Genomic DNA, 26,606 nt, shown 5'->3' with positions numbered 1-26,606 from the left:
CATGTCTTGCAGTTATTAATTGATTTTACACAAAAAAGAAAGACATGTTCACGTAATTATTTTTTTTAATGAAAAAATTTTTCTAGCTCTCTTGTAATCCAAGTAGAGAGGGTGGAAAGATAAATAGCAGGAATTGTTCATAGTCTGATGTCCACCAAGAATCCAAACTATCAAGAGTTTTACAATACATGAAAAAGTGAGAGAAAAATCAACCAATTCAGTAACGAGCTGTACACACTATATTAAACTTTCGTTTCTTAGTTTCATGTCCATTAGCAAAACACACCTTCCATTGACTAAGCGATTGACAACATAACCACACCAAGGAATGTTCACCAATTTTCAAAGTGCTTTTTATAATTCTAAAAAAGAGCGTACCCCGATCTTGAAAGGGTACAAATTGTTTGGGTCTCTTTTTCTGCCATAAGCTAAGTTAAAGCTCATCTTTATCATGCTCCTCTTCAGGCTTCTCTTCAGGTGGAGGGGCTCCCTCTCCACCTGGGCCTCCTTGTCCTTGGTACAACTTACTAACAATAGGTTGAACAATGTCTTCAAGCTCTTTCTTTTGCTTTTTGAACTCTTCTGCATCAGCATCGTTGTTCTTATCGAGCCAGGAAATCTTGTCCTCAACAGCTTTGTTAACTGTTTCTTTGTCCTCTTCAGAGAGCTTTCCACCAAGCTTCTCTTTATCGCCAATCTGGTTCTTCAATGAGTATGTGTAGCTCTCCAGCTCATTCCGTGATTCAACACGTTCCTTGACTTTCTTGTCGTCGTCAGCAAACTTCTCTGCATCATTTACCATACGCTCAATATCTTCAGGGGACAGCCTGTTCTGGTCATTGGTGATAGTGATCTTTTCCTTGTTTCCAGTACCCTTGTCCTCAGCTGACACCCGCAAGATACCATTGACATCAATTTCAAAGGTGACCTCGATCTGGGGCACACCACGAGGAGCAGGAGGAATTCCAGTCAGATCAAATTTGCCAAGAAGATGGTTGTCTTTGGTCATAGGTCTCTCACCTTCAAACACCTGGATAGTAACTGTGTTCTGGTTGTCTGCAGCTGTGGAGAATACCTGAGCTTTCTTCGTTGGAATGACAGAGTTCCTGCTGATAAGCTTGGTCATTACTCCACCCACAGTCTCAATACCCAGGGTAAGGGGGTTAACGTCAAGAAGCACCACCTCTCCAGTATCTTCTTCTCCACCCAATACTCCAGCCTGAACAGCTGCTCCATAGGCTACGGCCTCATCAGGGTTGATGCCACGGCTTGGCTCTTTACCATTAAAGAAGTCCTTGACAAGCTGCTGGATCTTTGGGATACGGGTTGAGCCACCAACAAGAACAATTTCATGAATTTCACTTATCTTCAGATCAGCATCCTCAAGAACCTTCTTCACTGGCTTAAGTGTGGATCTGAAGGCCTCCTGCAAACATGAAGTGACATAGCTATTAGAGGCAATTACAAGATTAGAGTAATCTGTTAAAAGAGAAAACAATTATATGTGCTTAACAGTGTGAGAAAATAGTTACAAAATGCCAGAATCTTCCCCACATATCTCATGAAGGATTTATTTCTGTTAAAAGAAAGGGCCCTTCAAAAATGAAAGTAAGTAAAATGTCTTTGCACTTACATTATTTTCCTGCTCAAATTTGGCTCTTGTCAAAGTCTCTGAGAAGTCATCTCCATCAAAGAATGATTCAATTTCTATTCTGGCCTGGTGCTGTGTGCTAAGGGCACGTTTAGCTTTCTCAACTTCACGACGCAGTTTCTGAACAGCTCTGTTATCCTTACGAATATCCTTGCCCTTCTTCTTCTTATAAAGTTTGATGAAATGTTCCATGATTTTCTGATCAAAGTCTTCACCACCTACCAAGAGAAGGGAACAGAATGAAAGTTAGGGAGGAGGAGTGCTACTGAACTATTTTATTCAATGACTTGAGAAGTAAAACTAAATACAAGACTTGTGACTAACAGATTGTTGTTTTCTGCTACTTGGCCTTATGAACAATTTAAGATGACTACTTTCAGGAACTTTTCCTGATTGCATATCACTGAGGAAAGTTAACGATCCACTAGAATCTTCGCACCAAAACAACTTACCAAGATGAGTGTCACCATTGGTAGCTACCACCTCAAAAACTCCATTATCAATGGTCAGTAGAGACACGTCAAAGGTTCCACCTCCAAGATCAAACACCAAGATGTTCTTTTCTCCCTCTTTTTTGTCAAGACCATAAGCAATGGCAGCAGCAGTTGGCTCATTGATGATTCTCATTACATTAAGGCCAGCAATGGTTCCAGCATCCTTGGTAGCCTGACGTTGAGCATCATTGAAATAGGCAGGGACAGTAACCACAGCGTGTGTAACCTTCTTTGACAAGTAGGCTTCAGCAATTTCCTACAAGGTCAATCAAAGACAAATGATTCAGTTTTATACTGGCAAAATAAAGATTATTTTAATTGCCATGGGAGATACCAAACATATCTTACAATCCAAATTTTTTTTTTTTTTTTCAAATTTGGGAAACCCGGTTGTTAAAACACTGTCTGAAGTCTAAATCCTTTAAAAAGAAAGATGTGGCTGGTACGTCAGTTGTTGATAAAAAAATATGATAAGACTATCCAATTGACATAACATTAACTACTACAAAGTTATACACTTTTTTTTTAGCTGTAGTTTATCTAATATAAGCCATTTATCCAATGGTTAACCTTGTCCAGCCTTCCATATCACCTCTGATTTGTGTTACTTTACCTCTTTACAAAGTTAGTTGAAATTGTGTGGAATGTTTCAGGAAACTCATATGTTAAACCCTTTGAACTCTTTTGAAGAGTGACCAGTATCTAATCTCTCCTTACAGAAGTGCTGCTAAATCATTTAATGAGATCATGAGAAGACAAAGAACGATTGTCAACCTATGATACCTTGATTGTTACACAAATTCTCCTTTAATGTATCGAAGGAAATGTGGAGAGAAGGGCATGGAGAATATGAATACGGATGTTAGGGCGTAAGGGGGTCATTAACTTTCAGTTGCCAGGAAAGTTGCGGTCAGGATACTAGATACATGTAATAAAATAACCATCGATTTAAAAACCTAATTGAATAATTAAAGTTCATGTTTATAAATATATTTCCCCGAACCTGCGAAGTCATTATCCGAGATTGCAGCACCGGCAACCTTATAAAAGACTGAGCACCTTCAAAGGTCTTATGTTTTAATTTCAAAATCGTTCCACATCACTCTTATAACAGATTTCTGTTGAAACCACCAGTAATTACTTTCTTACCTTCATTTTCGTCAAAACCATAGCACTGATTTCTTCGGCTGCAAATGTTTTTTGTTCTCCCTTCACCGAAATCTGAATGTGTGGCTTCTTGTTCTTTTCGATAACTTTGAATGGGAAGAATTTGATATCATTTTGTACAGCTTTATCATCCCATGTTCTACCGATCAATCGTTTCGCGTCAAAAACAGTATTTTCAGGATTTGTAGTCAGCTGATTTTTCGCTGCATCCCCAATGAGTCGCTCGTTCTCTTGAGTGAAGGCCACGTAAGATGGGGTTATTCGGTTTCCCTGTTCGTTTGCGATGATCTCGACTCTGCCATTTTTAAATACACCAACACTGCAACATTTAAAAGGTTGTAATTTAGGATTCAGTGTAATGAAAATCCAAGATTACTCAATCTACACGATCGATTTAAGCTGAGTCCCCAGTGAACTTCTCAAGACACGTAACAAAAAGTTCAAATGAAGAAGCAACCTTGGGCGACTTTGCCAAAACTGAACGCTTCGGAAAAGACGACGAGAAAGCAATCGGATACATGAGAAAAAAGCTAACTTCAAGATTCCCACATTAGTTACTATACTAACCAAGAATATGTCGTTCCAAGATCGATACCGATTACAGTTCCTACATCCTTCTTGCCGTCTTTTTCTTCCTTTTTTGCTTCTTCTGCATTTACTAGAAGTAAACCACCAACAAAGGCTAACGCACAAAATGTGCAAACTGATCTCATTTTCGAAATCTAGATGAATTTTTTTCTCCGATAGACTTCTCACAGGTTTTACCCTAAGATAACTACACAAAATTCTTGACAAGGAGGTACACGAGCCGGTTGATATTTCGCTCGCCACCACGCGTGGCCCTCGCTGATTGGCCAAGCTGCTTCTCGGTGGCCTATTCTGATTGGTCCACGCTAGAGAGTTTCGTCATTTTGCTCGGATGAAGTTCGGTTGTCGTGTCAAAGCAAGAGTTCGCCACAGCTTTACTTCCGGTTTCCCTGAACACCCAAAATGACTTACAAGTCACGTTCAAACCAAAAGAGGAATTGAATGTTCATCAGATGGCTTAATTTTGTCTCGCTTCAAACGAAATATACATAATTTTTGAATAAACTGAAATTTTTCAGGGCAAATTTGATTGAATTTTTGTTCGAGGAAGAGGCGGAAATAATATTTGTGATATTATTTTTACGATAAGCCTTCGGCTTTTTTCGGTTAAAGTCGTTGTTAATCGGGAGAATTATAAATAGTTTGAAAGTGAGGTTTGGCATCCAGAAGCTCACGTTGAACTGTGCGACGTGTGGGACTATGACTACTAAGGAAACTGCGCTGCTTTGAAATGTCGAATTTTTGTGCGTGAAGCTTGCCCACAGATCTTTCAGACCTCAGGTATCTATAAAAAAGGGATGAAATTCTTGTTAAGCGTCGTTACGTCAGATTAAAGTCTCAAGGTAGTTTCCAATGCAAGATGGCGCTCCAGCTCCACCATGTTTCTCCAGTCGTACGCGTTATAGGTTGCTTGATGCCAAAGTTGCCTACGATGAATTAGAATTTTAATTTGAACTGTCAGTTGGTTTTTACGTAAATTATATTTTAAGGTTCAATGTAAGTTGTTCCATGATGAGTACTAGTGCATTAGTTCTAAAGCACGTGGTGTTAACGTTAGATAATCTGAAATACAGGGTATAAAGTTGCAATTGATTATTGTAGCTTTTCGTTTACGCATTCGGAGTTTCTAAAGTATTGTGCGCCCTAATCATGATATTCTTATTAAGTGAGAACCAATGACCAGATATGCACATCGGAGAAATTTTGGCAATAACTGATTAAAATGGAAATGGTCTCGTGATAAAGTGAGAGCACTAAATTGACCACATGTATGTGTACCAGTGATGAACATGTTAAATGGGAATCTCTCTTAGTGAATCAGTGAAGAAAAATCATGACAATTTTACCTGAAGGTACACTTAATTTGTCCTTCAAAAAACAACCCCATTGCAGTTTTTCTTTGTTGAAATGTCATTTTTGTCTTTTGAACCCTCTAGGTCAGTTTAACCTTAAATGTCCCTAAAGGTAAAGGTGGGTTTTAATGCTGTGTTAATAGAGATGATAAAGAATATGTGCAGTACATGTCATGTTACTGCTGCAAGACTATGATCTGGTGAAACATGTAAATTTTGTGAGTTTCAGTTTTTAAAATTTTGCAGACTTTGCAAATAGTCCTTGATCCATAAAAATGAATTCCAGTAGTATAAAAATCCAGCAATGTAAGACACTACAGAGATTAACAATCAATTTTCCTCCACCAATAGACAGAAAAATACAATGTGAATTCAATGTCAATTTGCTTTCTTGCATTCCAATTAGCCAAATATATCTATTTGCTTCTCATCTACAAAGCAGGCTTATATATACAATTGGACAAGTCAATGAATTGGGATGTGTCAGGGTCCCTTCCCTTAAATGTTTTTTTGCTGGAACAGAAAATGGAGAAAAGAGTTCCAAGCAGAAATTTTAGTTATCTCAAATGGGAAAAATTTGATGGAGCAGAACAAAAAATCACAAAGGGATTAGTCATTTATTCCCTGGAGTGAGGGGGGTGGGGGATAGTTGAGGATCTTGTTTTAATAGCACAATAGTTGTTTCAATAGCACAATAGAATTTACTTGACCCCTCCCTCCAACTAGGCTCTTTCATATCAATCAATTTTTAGAAGTACCCCCCTCTATTCTCTGTTGTTGACAACTGATCTCCTGGGTCACCCTTGAAAGCCAGGTGATCCCTCTCAAAAAGATCCTCGGCACACACCCCTCCCCAGGCAATAAATAATTTTTAGTCCTTAATCTGTTTTATGAAATTCCTTTAAGATTTTCATGCTGTGCAGTAGTGAAAACACCATGGTACATGTAATGTGCACTTGATGAAGTAACCTATTACACAGAAAGCTTCTCAATATAAAGCTTTGTGATGTGTGATCGATAGGCCTGATGCATAATAATTTTGTTGAATTTTTTGTCATGGTGTACAAAAGTGATTGAAAAAAATTGTGTTGAATTGGTTATTTCTTTACTTTACAGGGAAGGTTCAAATGAGTAATGGTCTGCTTGAATCAAGAAAGAAGAATTGGTAAGAGGTTTTCAAGACTTGGATTCAAATTACTATTTTTGTTTGTGATAAAGTTACCTTTATCGTGTTTTTCAAGTGTTTGTGATTCATCAGTATTGACAGTGTTTCTTGTGCCGGTGATGATTTTCAATATTTGCTAGTTGATCATTGAGACATGATGACAACTTTTTCCACCAAGATCGCTGAGGCACTATGATGCTGAAAGTGCTATGGCTAACATAACCTTTTGTTAAGACTGCTCAACTCATGGAGAATTATAAATTAATTTTGTCTTTGTTTAGGGCAGGTGTTTGCACACTTCTATTAAGTATGTTTCGATGTCCAAGATCAGTGGTGCAGTTTGTAAACAAGTGCAGGATGTGTTGAACAAGATCTCAAGGTATATATATCACACTTATTTGACTATAAGCCGAGACCCTAAACGCATGAGACACAATAGTCGGCGAAAGCTTTACGAAAAAAATCGGAAAAATATTGGCTATAAGCCGAGACCACATTCAGAGAATTCTCGAACAAACTGAAATGATCGCAAAATTTTCAAAACAGAAAAGAGTTTCAATGCAGTATTGCCGTCGAAAACACATCCCAAGATAACCAGAGAGTACAGTCATCAGTGACATCAGTGAGTCGCTAGAGGAAAGATCAAGAGAATCTCTTTAATGGATAGCTCAAGATGTCAGCGAAACGCACAACGATGGGCCGTTACACTTAGAAATATCCGTGGTTGAACGAGAGACTACTTGATTGGGTTACAGGGCAGAGAAGCCAAGATTAGTTTTCTTTTTACATGATCGCAAATTTCAACACCTTAACATGTGACAATCGACGAGTTTGTTTACCAATCATGGGAATGAGCAATTCTGATTGGTCAGTTTCGAAATTTTTAAAACACTTTCGCAAGCTCTGTGCACTCGTTCAAAACCTGCAGAATCTCTGATACTCTAGACAGCATGGAAGATGAACCAACCTACTCAGAATAAACGGCAGAACTAGTGGATGAGGAGGAGATGGACAACAAATTCCACGCCGACACTGAGGACAAACAATAAGCCGTATTTACTACGCGCCGAAAACTGCAAACCGCTCCTTTGGAAGCAACCACACATTTAAAGTCAATGACCAACTTAAACTTGTTTTGTTATTTACTTCTGCATGCAATATCTTGGCTTATAGACGAATATATCTGTTTCCTTTGAATTTGCTGTTTCGAAAAAATTGTGTTTCGAAAAACACTCAGCTATAAGCCAAGAACCCTTCTCCGGCTCAAATTTTCGAGATTTTGGTAAAATTTCGTGAAAAAATCGCTTGGCTTATAGTCAAATAACTACAGTAACATGCAGTGCTGTCTTTGTCATGGTCACATCATGCGAGAAAAGCTTCTCTGGATTCTTGCTCTCAATTTGCACTGAAAAAATTGTCATCAATTATCAGAATGAGTAGACCATTAATAGACAGATATGTTCACTTGACTTTTCTTATTCAAGCTTGGATATGATCTACTAGATGATGAAGTACTCCCCCCTGTACTCTTTAAGGTTGCTCTGATCTGTGACTGGTGTGTGATGACTGCATAGTTCAACTGAACATTTTTGTAATGAGGTTGACATTAGCTCTATCTGACACCATATCAGTGATAACAAGGGTTTAGAATCAGGTAGTTAGCATGTTTAACCCAGTTTATGCACATCCTTCTTGTAATTAAAGCTATAATTGCAAGGCTCTGCTTTAAGAAAAGTTGAAGGGAGCCCAGTGCTCTGAAACTGCAAAATCCAGGGTGTCCAGCATATGCTTCTTATGAAAAAAATAACGATTCCTGAGTTGCACAAGAGCAAAAGTAATGCACCAGGGGTCACTGGGCACTGCTAGACTACAGCCCTGAATTGCTTTTGTTTTAGGGAGTTTTTGACTGGAGGAACTTGCAAAAGTGCTGTGTGGTTTCTATTTAGGCAGGTGATTTGATCCAGAAGCCTGTACATAACATCAAAATGACCTTTAAGAATGATTGGCTTCTAATTTCTCCTTACAATATCACTTAAAGGCCATGAGAAGAAGAGAAATGATCACCAATGTAGAAGCTCCTGATTGTCAAACAAATTCTTTCTGATAGCAACATAGGAAATGTGTAGAGAGCAGTTGGTAGAATATTATGAATATCAATGTAAGGGTTTAAATGGTCAAGCCCCTGTTAATATGACCATATGTGTGCAGCAAAGTGCTTCAGTTATTTCTCATCTTAACTTGCTCCTGTGAGAGGCTGGCCTATACCCATTAATTGAAAGAAAGTCTACAAGTAGTTGGTGTAGTTTACATTAAAAAATACTCCATTTAATTTTTTTCGTGTGGACCAATTACAAGATGCAAAAACTGTTGGACTAGGACTTGCGAATGCATATATATGTAAGCCCCAGACATATGCACATGCACAATAATAAATACTAATATCTAGAGTTAGCCAAGCCTAAAAGCGGAGCTCCCAAGTTCTTAATATTAATGATAACTTAAAAGATGTGCATTTGCCAAGACTCGCCTGAGACACCCCTCCCTTTGTTTTGATAGTCTCCCCTACCCTAGCCATGCATTCTGAAGGCATGTACGTACGTATGCTTGGTCAGTCACGTGACAACCAAACGAAGAGGTTGACCATATTCCAAGGGTATGGGGCTCTGCCCCACATGCACTTTGCGCGCGTGGAAGCCCCGCTACTAATTATCTGACACTAACCAAATACCTAACAATATGTAATAAACAGCACTAATGATCTAACACTATATCGTCACAGTTGGCTTATTTAGTGTGGTTTGTGATGAGTTCATAGTTAAGCTTATTGAAAAACTCCAAGTTTCTTTATTGTGTCTGACAAACAATTGCTTGCCTCATTCTAATTGAAGCTAATTGTTTTTGTTTCAGGGAGCAGAGAACATAAATGTGCACAGCTTATCACGGTTTCTATTTGTGTTAGTAATGAGGTGAGCAAAAAACATGAACATTGCATTTCAATGATATTTAAGACTGTTGTAAATAATGCTTACAGCACAATGGTTAAGTCATTTGTGATCTTAAAATTTCTCTTAACTTGTTCCTCTGAGAGGCTATAGCTAGCCGTGAAGTTTATAAGGTGTTGCATTACTTGGTGTGGTTCATGATGAGTTCATAGTTCAGCTGATTGATAATGACGATAAACTTCGCCCCTATCTGAAACCACCATAGAGGTATAGCTGAAAAAGTCAGAATTCCTTTCTGTGTCTAACAACAAGTTACTTGTCTAGCATGTAGGTACGTTGTCAAGACTTAAACAAGCAGGCTTTTCTGAGGTGAGGAGTGTGTGATGAACTAGGTGGCAATGTTTTTTGTTGTCGAGTTTGGTGCAAGTGATGACCTCCAGAATAGGGACATAATAAAGTCACCCAGTGACTTGATTAGAAAATCTGGTTTTACCTGATGCACCTCCTGTATCTGGTATTTCTTCTATTTTAAAATTGTTTGGTACACCTTTTGATCTTTTAAACTTACCATCTCCTATTTAAGATGTGGCTTCAATTTTACCCTATTTTTTTAACTACTCATTTTTCTTTCTTTTTCTTTAAACATGATTTGCTATCTTTTTTCATGGAAGGTCGGAATACTAGGGGGAGAAGTTTCATGATCAGAACATAAAAGGTTGAGCCACTGTAGTGGTAAGTGTAAATTTCATTGCAGATTCCTTGTTCATGACTGGTGTGCATGAAGATTTTAACCCAGATTATCTTTGAAAGGTTTGGGTTTTTTTGAAAAAAAAAATTGAGGCTATTGATTCTTCTGGTTTTGTGAGTTACTTGTGTTAGCATGATGTATTGTGTATCGCAGTATTTTGTTTCCCAATCGTAGATGTGGCCAATGATGCATTATTTATTTGCTACTCTTGAACATAACTGATGATAAATATCACCAAAATTACTGAGGCCACTTTGTAGAGACTTTTTCAGAAATGTGCTACACTGCTTAAGGTATGCAGGTGAAAATAAACCTACTGATGGAAGCTTCAACAAGAACAAATTAGAGTTCTTGGATTTGTTGGTAGATCCTACTTTTGATACTCTTCCCTAATTTTATCCATGGGATACAAATGGCCTTGTTTCAGTAAAGTGGCCTTTACATGGTTCAAAAAAAAGTTCTGAAATTATTTTCATATTTTTCAAGGTTCATCAAGATTTTTTAACTTGATTTGGTTGTGGAAATAATGGAAAAAGGTGGTCAATACTCTTTTTCAGAATGACAAGGTGAGAAATCTATTTAAGTCAATGATCATTTTTGCATTATTATCAACAAGTGCATGACTGATTACATTGGAAAACAACAAAAGTGTGTGGAAAAGGTTGTGGATCATGATGATGTTTAAATTAGTCTGAAAGATTATACCCCTTGTTCAAACACACAGTTGAAAGCCAGTGATGACTTTGTATATTCAGTCATAATCCACTGATGTTTACTTCTGAAGACTTCTTTGATACTGAGGCTTTCATCTAAGGAAATCACAGTTCCTAACTCTGTTAACATTGCCAAAATCTTACTCCCTGTACTCATAATCTTTTTTATCTTCTCTCCCAGACATCTTCTAATAAACCATGGTCACAAGAGCTGTGCAACTTGAAAGTCTTGCAGTGAAGACTTTGGATGTGATTTCTACTAGTATACTGAGTAATTCACAGTAGTGATGAAATGTTCCAAAAAGTCTTTGTATGGTTTACTTGCTTGTGTATTGTTGACAGTAGTGTACAGACCTGTCTACATTACAACTGTGTTAATTTTCCATTGTCCCAACCTTTACATCTGTTATCAAAAGGAGAAGAAAGCAAGGGCTTCCTGCATACTTAAGTCTTTGGTGGAACAACTCATGCAGACACTAATTCCAGAACCTGAATTTATTTTTCCTTAGCACCAACATTTACCACTTGACTTGCAAGCTGAATAAAGATCTACTAACCATGACAGAATGGCACAGATACAAAAATATTCTAAATTATGCAGTTCTTATAATAACTATTTTAAAAATAGTTCATTGTATTGATCTATGAATTACACTTAAGACAGTGAGAAATATGTTACATCAAGAAAAATACATCTACTTGTATAATAAAGATCTCTGTCCAAGTTACTTTCAGTTACTTTCTAAAGTAATTTATTACCAGGTACAGCATTACCATTTGTAACAGAAAAATAAATTATTTTGATCATGCCACTTGACACACCAAAGCTATGGAAATAATCTACATGTAAGTGTCAAAGTCTGATCAAAGATTCTTAATCAAAGCCTATGTGGTTGGCTATTGAAAAGTCCAAAATTGGAAGTGTTATTGGCTTTTGGCTGGTTGTTAAATAGCACCACCTAGTAAATATTAAATATCCACCCCAATATTACTCTTTACCATAAAGATTTACCGGAAACATAACTCTCTCATTGTTGTGATGATTGATAACGATTGACTAATTTTTGAGCGTCAATGTTACTATACCATATTCTGTTGCGGTTTTTTTTTTTTTTTTAGCATCGTTGCAGGTAGGTTCTTTTGTTGTAGTTGTTTTGTTTTTTGTTCTTGCTTTGTTTAGCATTTTGTATCTTTATTTTTTTGGTTGTTTCTCCCTCCTTTACTCTTGTGGCTTTTGTTAGTATAAAGTATAAAACTGCAATACGAAAGATGCCAATAGGAGAATATCAATATTGAACATGTCCCTTTAAAAGAAATAAGAAAAAGCAGCATAATATCATGCAGGGCAATGTTTGCTCTGTGAAATGTAACATTTCCATTTGCAAGTCAGTGTGACTCTTTGACTGTCTTTTTAACACAGGGAAGATTTCATAATGTTAAAAGTTTGCCTGCAACCTTGCTTGTTGTAAAATGTTGTTCACTATGGCTTTAAGCATAATATCATAGGAATGAAAATTAATCACTTAATTTTCTGTGGCTTACACTATACTGAGACAAGAAGTCTTTGCGCGGAAGTTACATATTACTGTTTCATAAGCCATAATCATTAGTATGACCTGCTTCGTAGTTTCCCCTTGCACATGCTACAATAGACTAGGTTAAAAAGTAAATTAACTGCAGATTACTGCTTCGGCCTTCTGGGCCTCATCAGTGCTGATGCTAGGATGGAGGAGAACCGCCAGGGTCACCCCAAACGACCCAACATTTGTGGTATCGTCTAAGCCATGCCAGAGCGCCCAAACTAGAATAAACCAGTGAGCATGCGCTGTACAATGTTTTTTTTTCTGGCAGTTGATAGATTTAAATGCTTCAGGCTAGCTAGTTGCTTAATGATTTGCTGTTCCAAGCTTGCTGCATAATTTTCCCTCATTGTACAGTCCGTAGATCCCATGGCCAGTTGCAAATATTGTTGGCCACATCATACCTGTTACAAGCAACAAGAGCTTCTACAAAGCCTCTCATTGAAGGCACTGCAGAAGAGGTGCTTAGTTTACCAATAAGACTCTCTGTAGGACTTCTTCCTGCTTTGTAGTCAGTTTCTATCAGGTCCAAATCTTCTTCTGAAACATTTAAGATTTGCCCAACAGAGTGCCAATTTTTTTTGCTCTGTTTCTCCAAGTGATCCAGCTTCTTTTGCACATGATGCAACAGTATTTGGTTTTCATGGTTATGTAGCTGTGACATTTCAGAGACTTTACAATCTAAGAGTTCAATGGAAAACTGAGTGTTAATAGAGTACTGGCAATTGAGCTAGAGTTGTGACATGAATTGTTCATTTTTTGTAGTAGTGGAAAAAGGCATGCCCTAATTGACAAGAATTCTTAAGGAATGCCAAGAGTACAATATAATTTGGATATATGAACAAAGTTGAAATGGTAAATTAGCCACCGTAACGATTACAAAAGCTGACGTTTCGAGCGTTAGCCCTTCGTCGGAGCGCCGACGAAGGGCTAACGGTCGAAACGTCAGCTTTTGTAATCGTTACGGTGGCCAATTTACCATTTCAACTTTGTTGATATATCCAAATTATTTCGTCACTCCCACCGACGCAGCCCCAAACAGTTTCTTTCGAAACTATCAGCCTTTATCCAAGAGTACAATGTTTGGCCAAAGGAAACTTAGTCTTGATTGAGTAGGAATGATACATGAATTGAGGGGATGAAATTTCTCCATTTTACCACTCCGTTCATGAAACTACAATTGTGCATTTAATCACATCAAACACTAAGCAAAGAGGAGGGGAGTGCATTTTTAAAAGAGAGGAATTCAAAATGCAGCATCAGAATGACTAATGTACACTCTTCACATGATCTGAGTTGTGTAACAATAAGAATAAACGTGTTGAACTTTGCTTACTTAAAGGCAGGATTTACACCTCACCTGATGGAATCAGATCAATCTTTGGCTGATCTTGTCTAAGCTCACCAGTAAGAAACTCCTTTTGCTCATCAGCTTCCAGCACATCTGAGAAAGGAAAAAAAAAAACTGCTTGGTTATCCTTTAATTCTTTAACTACCAGAAGTGACTAACATGCAACTTCTTCCTAGAACATCTATTTTATATTCAGCAAATTGGTGATTAGAATATTCAGGTTGAAGTTGTTACCTTGATCTCACAACAAACTCTTAGAGTGAAACCCAAGGGAAAATGTGTGGCCGCTAGAGGGGAGAATTAACAGTCAGATCTTGGAGGTTAGAGTTAACAATTCGACACCCAAGATCTGATTGTTAATTCTCCCCTCGTGGAGAAAAGTCTGGATGAAATTAGTTAATTTTCTCCAAAAAAGCTTGTCAGTAGAACACACAAAACAAAGATTGTGTCATTTGTGATTACCTTCTACAGTTTCAGTTGAGCCATCTCTACCATCAGAACCTTTCATGTCTTTCAGGGGCATACACTCGTTGGGATTTGTAACTGCAACATAACATTGCTGTATTATTGTACGCTACACTGAAAGGTAGTATTAATTGTCTTTTAGTCATTAAAGTAAACCCTTCATGAAGCCAAAAATGAATTCAATAACATTAATGAGAGGCACCCACCCTGGACCTGGCCAAAAAGGTTCCCTACCAAGAAAAAAGAACGATAACAAACAAACTTGCACAACCACTGGAAGAAGTCAATTATGGTGCAAACTAATGAATGTGCCCAAGAGGCTATTAATTTACCAGGGAAAGAGTTGGTTGTTGGCCTTCAGATCAAATTTAATTTGCAATTTGTGTACATCTGTGTGAAACCCACTCAACAACAAATGTTAAGAATTGATTAAATTACCCAACTTTATCAAATGTTGAAATATATACTTGGGTTATTAAAGAGAGAAGAAATGTAACTCTTTCTTACTGTCAGGATGTGAGCATTTGCAACAGAAGTAAATGACTGCGCCCATAAGTAAAGCCAAAGTGGTAGCCCCAATGGCTATCAACGTTACCGATGTATTCGATACTTTTCCCCCTTCTTCTTTTGGTGATCTCTTTTCTACAACTGTCTTTGTTGTTGCTGCAGTCAAATGTTTCTCCTCAGATTTGAATACAGGCTTCTTAGTGTCTTTCGTTGACGCTCTGCCAGTTAGATTCAAGTTTAAGTCATAAGCAAGGGGATCAGGAAGAGGAGTGGGTGTGGTTACGTCATAAGTTGCTGTTTTTGTAGCATTTTCTACAGTCTCCCTTAATTCCTTGCAGAGCCTATTCTGATGAGTCTCCAGGCACTGCCATTCCCTACTCATTCCAATGTCTTTACATCTTTTCAGTCTGGCAGATTCATGGACATTGGGACAGCAAAAATAACATTCCTGGCAAAAACCATTGTCGTCCAGGAAATGTCGTTCAGGGCACTTGTTGCCACATTTGCGGTTCTGATCAGGGGTGCACTGCTGGATTATGTTCCTTAATCCACAGTCATGACACGATCTGCAACTCTCAATGCTATGTGTGTTAGAGAAAGTCTCATTCTCCGTGCAAGGTTCACATTTAATGGCGGTGTAGTTTGAAATGATTGAACCGCATAATGGTGTGAGTCCTGTTCCTAGTGGACACTTGGGACATGCTATGCACTCCGTTTGAGCTTCTGGAGCGTCGGGAAAGTATCGTAAGAAATTTCGCACCTGGGAACATCGTGCCGGTCTCCCTGACACAAATCCTGAACACAGTATTAATAACAGAATCCGCTAAGCCGAGAGACAAAAAAAAAGCATTAATTAATTCGGTTATCGAGTACTCACAAATCATGATCAGGCAAAGAGATTAAGTAGGCTCTAACAGTTGATTAGAGCTATATTATGTATTTATTCAAAAAATAATTTAAAGTGCAATATCCTTAAACGGAGATGAAATTTAACAATCATAACAAGCAAACAAGTTCTTCAATGTTTACGGCGGAGGCGATCGACAAATTAACAACTCCACAACACAGCAAAGGGAAATTATTTCCAAGTCTATTAACTTGTCTATTAACTTAGTCCGTGCCGCTGGTTTTCGAGAATTCTGCTCAAAATTCTACTCGTAGAGCAGTTTTCTGCCTGTATAATTTTCGCTTCCCGAGATGCCTTATTATTCTGAAAATTATGATGCACAATTTACCCAATTTGCCCAATTGTAATAAGTACATTTAAATATAAAGTTACTCACCTTAACGGCGCCTTTCATGCCGTGCGTGTCATCATAAGTGAGTTTGTGTCGTTTGTTAGCCTGTGACAAGAAATAAACGTACAAACTTGATGTAGACTCACTGAAACTATTCCAGAACATAGTTAAACAACTGCAGGTCAAGCAAGTGTAAAAATTAAGGGTAAATCAATTACGTTCGCTTACCGTTTTGTACTGCTTCTGTTTTGTAATCGCGATGCTGAAAGTTGTGGAGTTTTCGATCTTGAAATAATCAATTTCCGTCGATGAAAAGCCGTTGTACTTTGAACGCTTTTGTTAAGCCCTAATGAACGGTCTTAATGGCGGAAGGGAATTATACTTCTACAAAAGGAGAGAAAGTTCGCTCTAAATTGATTATTCATGAACTAGGGGAACCCCCTTACGCTGCGATGCGTAAGATGTCGTTTGAAACTTCTTAAGCGGGCTCACTTAGTACTAACCTCGTAGCTTCATAGTGCTGGCACCTATAATGAAATAGCCTTGCATTTCTATTAGGAGTTAAGATTACCGACGATGTAACGATGGAATCATTTATGGCGTCACTGGGTTGCCGAAGGTGGGGATTCCCCGTCCTTTGAGCTGGTTCATATTTTACTACGTGCCTTCACGTATGCATCGTCATACACCTCTGACGAATCAAAAACAGTGCAAAGGCGACGAACGAAATGGAACGTTCGATGGAAATGGCATGTAGGATCATTTACTCTAGTTTTTTTTTAACTCCCTTGATCGGGTTTTTTAATATTTTTCTCGAAGTTGCAACGTCATCCCAACGAAGCCTTTTTATATATGCAAATTTCAGATGCCTTAATCATGCGAGTTACAATCAACCTCCTACGCAGTCTCTTCTTTCGGAGTGTAAAGGTCGTAGTTTTAAAAAACAGAAAAAACATATCGTGTTTATCAGCTGTTTCAGCCCTCTTTTGCATGATGTCGAACGGTTTTGATCATTTTATGACACTAGAGGCTCACAATACCAAATATTAGTGAGTTGATGCTGTTATTAGTTGTTTTTTTTTTTTTTTTTTCTCGTCTGTTATAGTTATGATAACGGTAAACCTGGGTATGATGGTTATGCAACTCATTAGGATCAGTACTCCATTTTTTCCGGCTTCCTAACATTCTTGCTGGAGTTTTTTTTTTTTTTGCCCCTTGTGGTTAGCATATATATGATAAGTATTGCACGTAATGCCTTCAAAGACAACTTCGAGTAACTACTCCGTCAAACAAATATCGACCCTGGTTTTAGGTCGGTTTTATGTTAAAATAAAAAAGTGTTTTGAATAATCCAGGGCTAATAACCTATTCTGAAGCCTGTTTCCAAGCGTTCTGTCGGTAAAAGGGATCGAAATAGCAGGGGGCGGAGGAGTGATTTTGTTCAGTCGGATCAGGTACACGAGCCGACCCAGACCTCTCCCGCTTTTCACTCCTCTGCTGCTATAGCCCAGTGTGTACTGTCGCAATTCATTTTTATCACTGAACGCCTGAGAACAGGCTACCTATTTTGAAACAAAATTTTTCAGAAATTTCAGCTTATCGAATAAGTCACTGATATGGCAAGGCACTGCTCCATCGAGAACTCTGTAGAATAGTAAAATAATTTTATAGACCATACGATAACGGACCGGAAGCCAGTGGAGCTATTTTAGTATGAGGGTCATACGATCAAATTTCCTGGAATACGTATCATTTCGAAATGCTTGAGTGGATTGAAATCTTGAAAGTAAATGTGTAGATAGACCACATAGCAGTGAGTTGCAGTTATCTAATTTCGAAGTAATAAAGGCATGAACAACAATTCTAGCACTCTCTTGATCAATTTACCATCTGACTTTGGCGATATTTCTTATTAGATAATGAGAGGACTTGCAGATTGATTTTATGTGCACCTCGAGGCATGTCAAGGCTAAAACAACTGTAAAAAAATGACGCCAAGATTATGTGCCGAGATGGTACAACGGTCATGTTTCCAATCGAAGAGACTCTAAAGTGAACCTTGGACGATATCTTGGGCTGAAAAGAACAACTCTAGTCTTGTTTTGATTTAATTTGAGCTTGTTGTTACCACAGAATAAAAAAATATGATAATGAGCTTCTTGCTCAGTATGGTGCAGCGGAATGAAAGACTGATACAGCATTACGTATAGCACTAATGTATACTTCAGAATTTTCAAAACTTTAACACTGTTCTGAATAACATTGTAAGATTATGATATATTGCAGATGAAAATAAAACACTTATCTTTTAAATCATGACATTACTTCGACACAACGAGCGCTCTGATTGGTCAAAAATCTATCGTTCCTTTTGCCTGTATACCAATAGAAAACTGAAACATCTTCCCGTACTGCGCATCGAAATAAAGGCCTAAAAGGTGGGAGCAATCAGTTAGTTAGTAGTTAACCTGCATTTTGAATGCGCCTCGTGGTTTACAAACTTTTCTCGTGTTCTCCTTACATCCCGCGTGGTTTATCAGCCGGTAAACTGATACAAAGTGTGGTTTTATTGCAAAATTGAACAGTTTCTAGCACATTTTGACATTGTAAAATTTTCATGGACAAGGAATCAAATTACATGTAAACTAGTTTGATATTATGTTGTAAGCAATTAAACGATTAAAAAAAAATGCACTTTGTAGTGATCATTGAAACAGGCAAATGATACAGAAACATATATCATCCAAATAGCTCAGACAGTGAGGGGAAAATATATGAAATACTTCTTAACACATTAATTGGTGTCCACGTTGTTAATTGTTCATTCGCCAAACTGACCACCGAAATTCGAAATTTATTCTATTTAAGTATGATTATTTGGGGTGTACAGGGTCAGGGTTTCCCTCGTGTACAGAATTTGTTTAATTGAAATTAGTCTGTATCCGTAATTGGATCCTCCTTTGTCATCCGCTAAGTTGACCTCGGTCGTATATCTTTAATAGATCCATAGTTGGGTTTCATAAGGGGTTATAGGCTTCCCCTACCCTGTCACCTTGAAAGTTAAATTTACCGGGAGACCACGTCTCCGATCACGTAAAATCACACCTTCGATTGCCGTGTTGCCAGCATGGTTGTCCTGATAGTGTAGTGGTCATCACACCTGATTAGTAACGGGAGGGATCTGGGTTCAAATCCCGCTCAGCGCAAATTTTCTTTCAAAGTTAGTTATATATATATATATAACTAACTGCAGACAGTACTGTTTCGGCCTTCTGGGCCTCATCAGTGCAGTTTTTTTTTTTTTATGTTTAAGGTGGACGGCCGGGCCCCCGATGAAGGGCGTGTGCAATGCCCGCCGACCAACAGGACTAATCCCCCCCATGGCTTGCGTGCAATGCCTTAGGGTTGGGGTCCACCAGAAACGAGGGTCACCAGACACCAAACTCGCTGGGGAATCGAACCCCACCTCAACAAAAATTAACACACTCACACCAAAAATTGAACACACACACTCGATAACTTAAATAACTTAAACTACTTTTTAGTTTTCATTTTTAGGTTTTAAATTTTTAAACTAATATTAAACTATTTCTTCGGAGTGTACTTTAGCACATGTCTAGGAGGACCATTTTGCGGGTTGAGAACAAAGGCAATTGAACCAGGAGGAACTTGAAGGTGTGATGTTAACCGTAGGAGGTCTACTCTATCACCTGAAAGGCCAGGAGGTGTGGATAGCAATTCGAGAATTTCACTTCTGGACTTGGAAGAAATGACTGACGAAACGGAGGGTGGCACGGTTATCTTATTAGCGACTGGTACGGAAATCGACTGGGTTGTATCCGTTGTAGCAGGCTTCTTTACAGTTCCTTTTGAAACCGGAGAAGACTGGGGAGCAGCGCGTTTACGGGAGACATTGTCTGATGGTACTTGGTCAACCGATGTGCAGGATGGAAAACGGTCCTCGCTGGCCTCAAGGTTATCGCACTCTTCAGACTCAGCAACAACGTCATTAGGGACGGGAGCAATTGTCTCAGCTGTCACATCATTTTCTTGAGCTACAGACGAGGGTATGTCCATCTCTACTGATGTGTCTACAGCAGGTTGAGCACCCACGGTCGCCTGACAGTTCCTAGCTAGATGTCCACCTTGACGGCATCGGAAGCATTTGCCCCTAAGGGGACACTCCGCCGACTTATGACCAACTTTATGACAAGTAGTACACTGGAGGGGTTGCCCCCTATACCAAATTTTACAGCGGACGCCACGGATAGAAATAAACGGTGAAATGACATTCCTAATAACCATTTGGACAATGCGTGACCCGGTGGACACTGAAGGCCTTCCGGGCCAAACCTGATTGCGAACAGATTTGACCGTACCATATGCGGACAAAGCTGTGCTGATGGCGTCGTTTGATCCCTCAAAGGGAAACCAAGAGACTACAACAGTAGTAAGCTGGGGAGGAGGAGGAGGGGGTTTAACCACCCTACACTCTACATCGCCCAACTTGATGACACCTAGCTCCTCAAAAAATAACTTAGCAGCATCGCCGTTCTCAGCAAAAGTGACTCTCGCAACACGGCCAGGACATGCCTGCACCGCAGCCACCCGATGGTCAGACTCACGGTCAAAAAAACCCAGCAACAAACCAACCGCTTCCGAGAAAAGTACCTCCTCAGGGAGCCCCTGACAGTCAACGTCGATGGTCCTATTAAAGGACACGACCATGCTGAAACTCGGACCCAACCCAAAGACAAGTCAGAGGGATGGGTGACCGAAACAGAGAAAAAGCAAAAAGGAAAGCAAGTTCGGATCGACCGAGAAATCCCAAAAAAGGGATGGGCGACCAAAACGGAACCAAAGAAAACAACCACTGCCAGGGAGGAAAAAGTCGCAAGTTTTCCCTCCCGGCAGGTACTCACTTATCCAACTCAGACCTCGAAAAACACCAGAACCAACTTCAAACTACAAGAGTATGAAGCAACACTTACCATGCGAGACCTGGGCCTCATCAGTGCAGTGCTAATGCTAGGATGGAGGAGAACCAATATGGTCACCCCAAACGATCCAACCTTTGTGGTATCGTCTAAGCCATGCCAGAGTGCTCAAACTAGAGTACACTAGCGAGCATGCGCAATTGCAGAGCAATGACTCATCCTAGTTAGAGTGCTCAATTTGGACATGAAAGCAAAGCTTTGTATGCCAAAGAGCTATATTTAAGTACTGAGATTTACTCGGTACCGAGTCTCTTGATAAAAATCGTCTCTCTTTGATGAAAAGCAATTAATCCCACTGGTCAAACGATTTTCCTCACTGATGAAAAATATCGTATGACCAATCAGAGGCTGATACGTTCTTTTCACAAATGAGAAGAATCGTATCAGTTTTTCCCGCCTTCCTTTTGCAACGTTCCCTGCTTGCCCAGAATCATGGCTTCAAGGTTTGCACACATTAACTCAGTAAAACAATTTATCGAGGACTAAGAAATAGAATTTATCTCAAGGTTTTTTTTAATGTTCCTCGACCACATTTCATTCACCTTGTTCGGCCGCAGATTATTTACATGGCCTGCAAGCAACGTTGCTCTGTGCTGTGAAACAAGTTTTGTTTTCATTTTCCAGCCAGAGTCGCATTTTTGGTTTCTTTTAAGCTAATTCCGTCGCTTTTAAGTCTTATATTTCCACTATTGTCCGAATTGATTGTTCTTAGCTTCCGTATGTTTTGTTCTCATTAGAGCTTTAAACGGTCTACCTCAATTAGGACGGACTGGAAGGTGTAGGGAAACATTTAAACAGCTTATTATCGACCTCTGCACGAAATTGTAACTGAGTTTCGTTTGGCATGAATTATAGATAGGTTTTCGTTAAAATTTTGTACCTAGAAAAGAAAAGAATAGAAAGAAGAAGGTTCGTAAAAATACAATTTTGAAAGAATTTGCGAAACTTTTTTGGCTCGGTTCTAGCATCTCAAACAACAACAGCAGACCGTGCGAAACCTGACCCTTGAGGGACCTGGCACAAAGTCGGCCAATCCCAACATTCATTTGGACGCATTGTTATCAAAGTCGCGTTGACAGACATGTGGTGGTATTAAACAATCATTTTGAACACTGATCTTTGACTGCTAACAAATATAGATAAGCAGTATTACACAAGTGCAACAGATACTGGGCTCCAAAAGTATGGTCGAGAAATCTGAATCGAATAAACCGAATCAGTTCGTCACAAAATTGCGAAAAGGGTCACAGCTGTCAGTGCCCATGAGAAGCATGGAACAGAAATTTAGAAATACTCACTTTGATGGTGCTCTTCATAGTCTTCATGGCACCAGGGTTGTTTTTGCTTCGTTTGTTACCCTGTGCGAAGAAATTAGCACTCATGCTTAGCCAAGCTTTGCTGAAAGTCTGCCAGTTAAGAGTTATCCATATGCCGACTAAACAATTGCAAAATTCAAGGCTCGAGCACACGCTAACCTACCATTGTATACTGCTATGTTTGCGCCTTTTTCTTAGTCTATATATTGAAAATATGGCAATCCCAAAAGCAGATAGTTTCGTCGATAAAACTGACCTTTTCACGATAAATTGAGAACCTGGAAAATATTGACTTTAGACCTAGATTACAGTCTTATTCAAATGACTGTGAATAGTTTCACCTCTGTTTAAGAAGTGATTTATGCGAATTTAATTCCTATGGAGGTTGCAAAAAAGAGCAAATGACGTAATATCACTATCTAGAAGATACCACGGCCGTTATCACGTGCGTGATAAGTTACGCGTTGATCTAAGCTAATTTTAGCATAACTACATCGTCATACTTGTATCTTGCGAATCAAAATGTTTGCTTATATCAAACAATTAAAGACACCCGTCGATAACGGAGGAAGGGATCTTTAGCTTTTCATCTTCCCAACACTAGGCAGAGGAACTTAGAGATGAAGTCAACTTCGATCTTGCGTAATTTCAGAGTAAGGTCATACATTTTGTAGGCAGACTAATTCGCATTGTGTTCATTATATGCAGGTAACAATAGTTAATAGACATCCCAAAAAGTTCTGACACAATCTCATCTTCCAAGAAAGTGTGATCCTTTACAAAAGACATCTCTCTTCTTTGACTAGTTCAGGATTTTTTTTTTCATAAGTATTTTTAGAAGGGTGTCAGTCGATACAAGGCTATTATGGTAAAAGGATTTTGTTACATCTATGAGAGCTAGCGAGTGTGCGCTGTAAGCTGGCTAGTGATGAAATTATTTAACTTACAGGTGCAAAAATCATGCCAAAGTTGCAAGAGTTGCAAGATTGAGATGTATATATTAAGTATAATTGCTCAGGTGTTTATAGAGGGGTGTGCTCTGATTGGCAGAGGATCACATCATATCTTCCTATAATCACCCTGCACGAGGTGATTTATGGCAGGGGTGCTAAATTTAAAATGGCTGCCCTGCATTTTGTCGATATTTCTAAGAAAGTGATAAAAAGGAAAAAATTCAATCGCAAAGAGCAGAAAAGATGCTACTGAGTTTGGCAGCACACTTTTCAAATTAAAGTAAATTGTAAAGTTTTTGCTGATCAAATTGAAAAAACCTGTGATAACTGCCTGTTTTTCTTGATATGATGAGTAGTAAACACAACTGTAATAAAATATGTGGCAAGCTCTAAAAACAGAATTTAAAAGCACCGGAGCAAATATACTAAAATAACTATTTGCCTCAGGCTCGTTGAATACTGTTGACCAATCCCTTCAACTTCGAATTCATTTTGGGGATTATATTAACAACATTCAATAGTTTCAAGATCACTGCAAACACAAGAAGAATCATGTTAATAGTAAATAAACAGTGCAATAGAAGCTGTAGCAAGTTAAGTTTAAATTTCAGCGTTTCATTACGCTTGCTTATAAAAAACTTGTGATCTACTCTATGTCTGACTGTGCTGGCTTCCTCGTTGTTTGGACGCAAACTGGGTCCCTAATAGGCCAAAGTGTTTTACCGACCTGGGCAATTTCATTGTCTCGTTAGTAACCTAAACCTACTTCACTTAACACGAATAGCACTCCAAGAAGCCATATATTATCTAGGGAATGAATTTAGTGTCTAAAACCTACCACAAAGACGTTCGACAATCTTCAAAGCCGAGCTCTTCTTGGAGAGGAACACAGGACGTGGAGAACTAAGGCTAGTCAAGGAGAAATGGGGGGAGGGGGCGGTAAGGTAAATCAAAGTTTCCGTTTCCAGTTGCTGGATTAATTTGCTTTTCTTAAAATTATATCAAAGCTAACATTTAAGACTTCGGAACATGCAATCTTAGAAAGAATTGTGCTTAATTTTCTTTCCGGTGGATAAATGTTATCGTATGACGTGACGAGGAACAACAAGGAGGGTCCCCAATAGGGTTCTTCAATCCCGCCATCCCGACTGGAATTTTCCCTCAATCCCGAGATCCCGACGGTTTCTACCGGCTAATCCCGATCCCGGTCATATTTTCTTAATTCCTTACCTCAACAAAAATGATCCTTGAAGTTCCGTTTCAGATTCCCTCACAGCAGACCCAAGCAGTGACTAATACGTTGAATTAGCTGTATCTCTCTACACTAAAACGATGATTTAGTTCATTTGTTTTTCTTGACTGGTTTTAAACGAGTTTCGTCAGTCAGTGAGTCATTTTTATGGTTTTTATAATTTGTTTTTTTGGAATTTTTTTTTCTTTTTTTCTGTTTTGCCTCTTTTGTTCGATAACGCCTGCCTTCTGGATCACTTCGATCCCTGAAAAAGGTGTCTCTCGGAGATGATAGCGATCAATGAAGAGCATTAAAGGTACATATCACGGCGTACCACGGCAAATTCGCTGTTCACTACACCTATGGTAAATCACCGTCAATCGCAACTCAGAAGACAGTTTGCTCATTCACAATTTTCAGCCATGGCAACGATCATCTGGAAATTCTATAAAATCGAGTACAATTGGGCTCAACAGATACGGAAACTTATATTCTTTTCGACCCCAGTTTACATTTTCAAGCTCAAAATGCCGTAATCACCGGTAACTAAAGCGGTCTGTAAGAGGTTGAAATAAGACCCTGTATGGATTTCAATTTCGAACGAAATCTATTTCTGTTTTCCTTTGAAAAGCGACGATAAAGTTCGAAACTCTCTGAGTGGTTTTCTTTTTTTATGTCGCCGAAACGCTTCTGTAAGCCATTTGAGCGATTTTGACGCGTATAAAGAGTACGCGTCTCTGTATTGTATCTTGCAAAGGAAAAACAGAGATAGTTTGAACACAGGGAGCCCAGACAAGCGACGAGTCTGGTTGTTCATTCGAAATATAAAGGAATGTATGGGAGAATCTTGAAGAGTCTTAGTATCGTAAACTTATATCATGTCTGAGTTAAAGCTCAAAATAAATGTAAACCTACCTCACTTGCTGTGTATTGTCGTTTCTGTGGCTCTAAATGGCGAATTTCAGCGATTTCACCAACTAGCCTGGTGTGAGCCGTCGTGTCGGGTTTCCGTCACGCGACATAAACTTCCCTCCAGGCTAGTCAGTAGATGAATCGCTGGCGTGAATATGCCCCTGACTCCCCTCCCACATGAAGGCATTTGTAATCGGGCATTGTCTAGCATCATCCAATCAGAGTGGGGCAAACAGCGTGACGGTTGCTCTTTGGCACATGTAATCGGGGTCGCGGATGCTGATCGCTTCGAAAGCTGCATTTCTCGAAAATGTTTTGGCGGTTAGCGCTTGGATTTTGAATGGATCTTCGATTGAATGCGACGAGAAGAAGCGTCAACCTTTCAGTTTATCTGGTTTTCGATTTGGAAGGCGGGCGATTCTTATTTCTGGGTGAAAATTGGCTTCGCGCTAAGGCGGTCGAAAATGAGCTTTCCACCCTTATCTCCTTCTTATAACGTATAGTAACAGTCGACGCAAAACCCACCAAATCGCTGAAATTCGCCATTTAGAGCCACAGAAACGACAATACACAGCAAGTGAGGTAGGTTTACATTTATTTTGAGCTTCAACTCAGACATTTCATGATATAAGTTTACGATAATAAGACTCTTCAATATTCTCCCCTGCATTCCTTTATATTTCAAATAAACAACCAGACTCGTCGCTTGTCTGGGCTTCCTGTGGTTTGAATTTTAAATCCATACAAACTCTCATAGTGCGCTTTGGTCACCTACGGCTAAATAATGCTACGCAGCTACTAACATCGACAACATCATTGTCGATGTTAACCGACATCGCTAGGGCGCGTTAAAACTACGCAAACGATAACTTCGCGTCGAATAGCCCACGCGCACCGATCAGGATCTGTATAAACTTGACACCAGAAATATCACGGTCAAAAAATAACAAAGATCACAAAGACATTGTCATCATTGCGGCCAAGGTGTCCAAGGTTCACGAAAATAGACCACAGGTCACCATAGGGGTCACAGAGCAGCGTGATAGGGTCGTGGAAAACGTGATGTCAACTACGTCACTGTTCGGCTATTTCCGACCATTTCCGACGTTAATAAGATGAGTTAGCTAAGATGACAGCTTGATTTTCTTTGCATATTTCAGACTCTAAAATTCCCGAATCACGGTTTCTTTGAAGCGACATTTCCCGATTCTCGCCTGTTAAAATCGCCAAATCCCG

The 26,606-nt window shown here is 39.0% G+C and overlaps 2 protein-coding genes, 1 long non-coding RNA gene, 2 other non-coding genes and 2 pseudogenes across 8 annotated transcripts; 5 read left to right on the top strand and 2 right to left on the bottom strand.

Annotated features, from left to right (window-relative positions):
- Positions 1-47: 47 nt before the first annotated feature.
- Positions 48-4,159, bottom strand: LOC111345883 (endoplasmic reticulum chaperone BiP). The gene is made up of 5 exons (XM_022953176.2): positions 3,880-4,159; positions 3,295-3,631; positions 2,104-2,401; positions 1,634-1,869; positions 48-1,426 (listed from the first exon to the last, which is right to left on the bottom strand). The coding sequence occupies exons 1-5, from the start codon at positions 4,023-4,025 to the stop codon at positions 434-436; spliced, it is 2,010 nt and encodes a 669-aa protein (XP_022808911.1). The 5' UTR covers positions 4,026-4,159; the 3' UTR covers positions 48-433.
- Positions 4,160-4,550: 391 nt separating this feature from the next.
- LOC111345885 (uncharacterized) lies at positions 4,551-11,554 on the top strand. Of its 4 annotated transcripts, none has more exons than XR_016000036.1 (9): positions 4,551-4,680; positions 5,337-5,364; positions 6,369-6,417; positions 6,699-6,796; positions 9,325-9,383; positions 9,684-9,728; positions 10,031-10,091; positions 10,594-10,673; positions 11,002-11,554. It is a non-coding gene; the product is annotated as an uncharacterized LOC111345885 (long non-coding RNA). The 4 variants fall into 4 exon arrangements; XR_016000037.1 differs by having other exon boundaries at positions 4,554-4,680; positions 5,337-5,370; positions 6,704-6,796; XR_016000035.1 differs by having other exon boundaries at positions 4,555-4,680; positions 5,337-5,370.
- On the top strand, positions 6,529-6,607 carry LOC148732443 (small nucleolar RNA SNORD24). The gene has a single exon (XR_016000897.1). It is a non-coding gene; the product is annotated as a small nucleolar RNA SNORD24 (small nucleolar RNA).
- LOC148732442 (small nucleolar RNA snR60/Z15/Z230/Z193/J17) lies at positions 7,968-8,045 on the top strand (annotated as a pseudogene).
- On the top strand, positions 9,548-9,621 carry LOC148732441 (small nucleolar RNA snR60/Z15/Z230/Z193/J17). The gene has a single exon (XR_016000889.1). It is a non-coding gene; the product is annotated as a small nucleolar RNA snR60/Z15/Z230/Z193/J17 (small nucleolar RNA).
- LOC148732440 (small nucleolar RNA SNORD24) lies at positions 10,286-10,358 on the top strand (annotated as a pseudogene).
- On the bottom strand, positions 11,301-16,612 carry LOC111345884 (uncharacterized). The gene is made up of 7 exons (XM_088757054.1): positions 16,465-16,612; positions 16,190-16,345; positions 16,007-16,066; positions 14,724-15,546; positions 14,214-14,294; positions 13,761-13,844; positions 11,301-13,081 (listed from the first exon to the last, which is right to left on the bottom strand). The coding sequence occupies exons 3-7, from the start codon at positions 16,022-16,024 to the stop codon at positions 12,747-12,749; spliced, it is 1,341 nt and encodes a 446-aa protein (XP_088613180.1). The 5' UTR covers positions 16,025-16,066; positions 16,190-16,345; positions 16,465-16,612; the 3' UTR covers positions 11,301-12,746.
- Positions 16,613-26,606: the final 9,994 nt, after the last annotated feature.

This window comes from Stylophora pistillata, chromosome 4, assembly GCF_964205215.1.
Source record: "Stylophora pistillata chromosome 4, jaStyPist1.2, whole genome shotgun sequence".
NCBI classification, from domain to species: domain Eukaryota; kingdom Metazoa; phylum Cnidaria; class Anthozoa; order Scleractinia; family Pocilloporidae; genus Stylophora; species Stylophora pistillata.
Note: the sequence above shows the minus strand (reverse complement) of the source record. Positions and strands in the feature narration are given on the sequence as shown.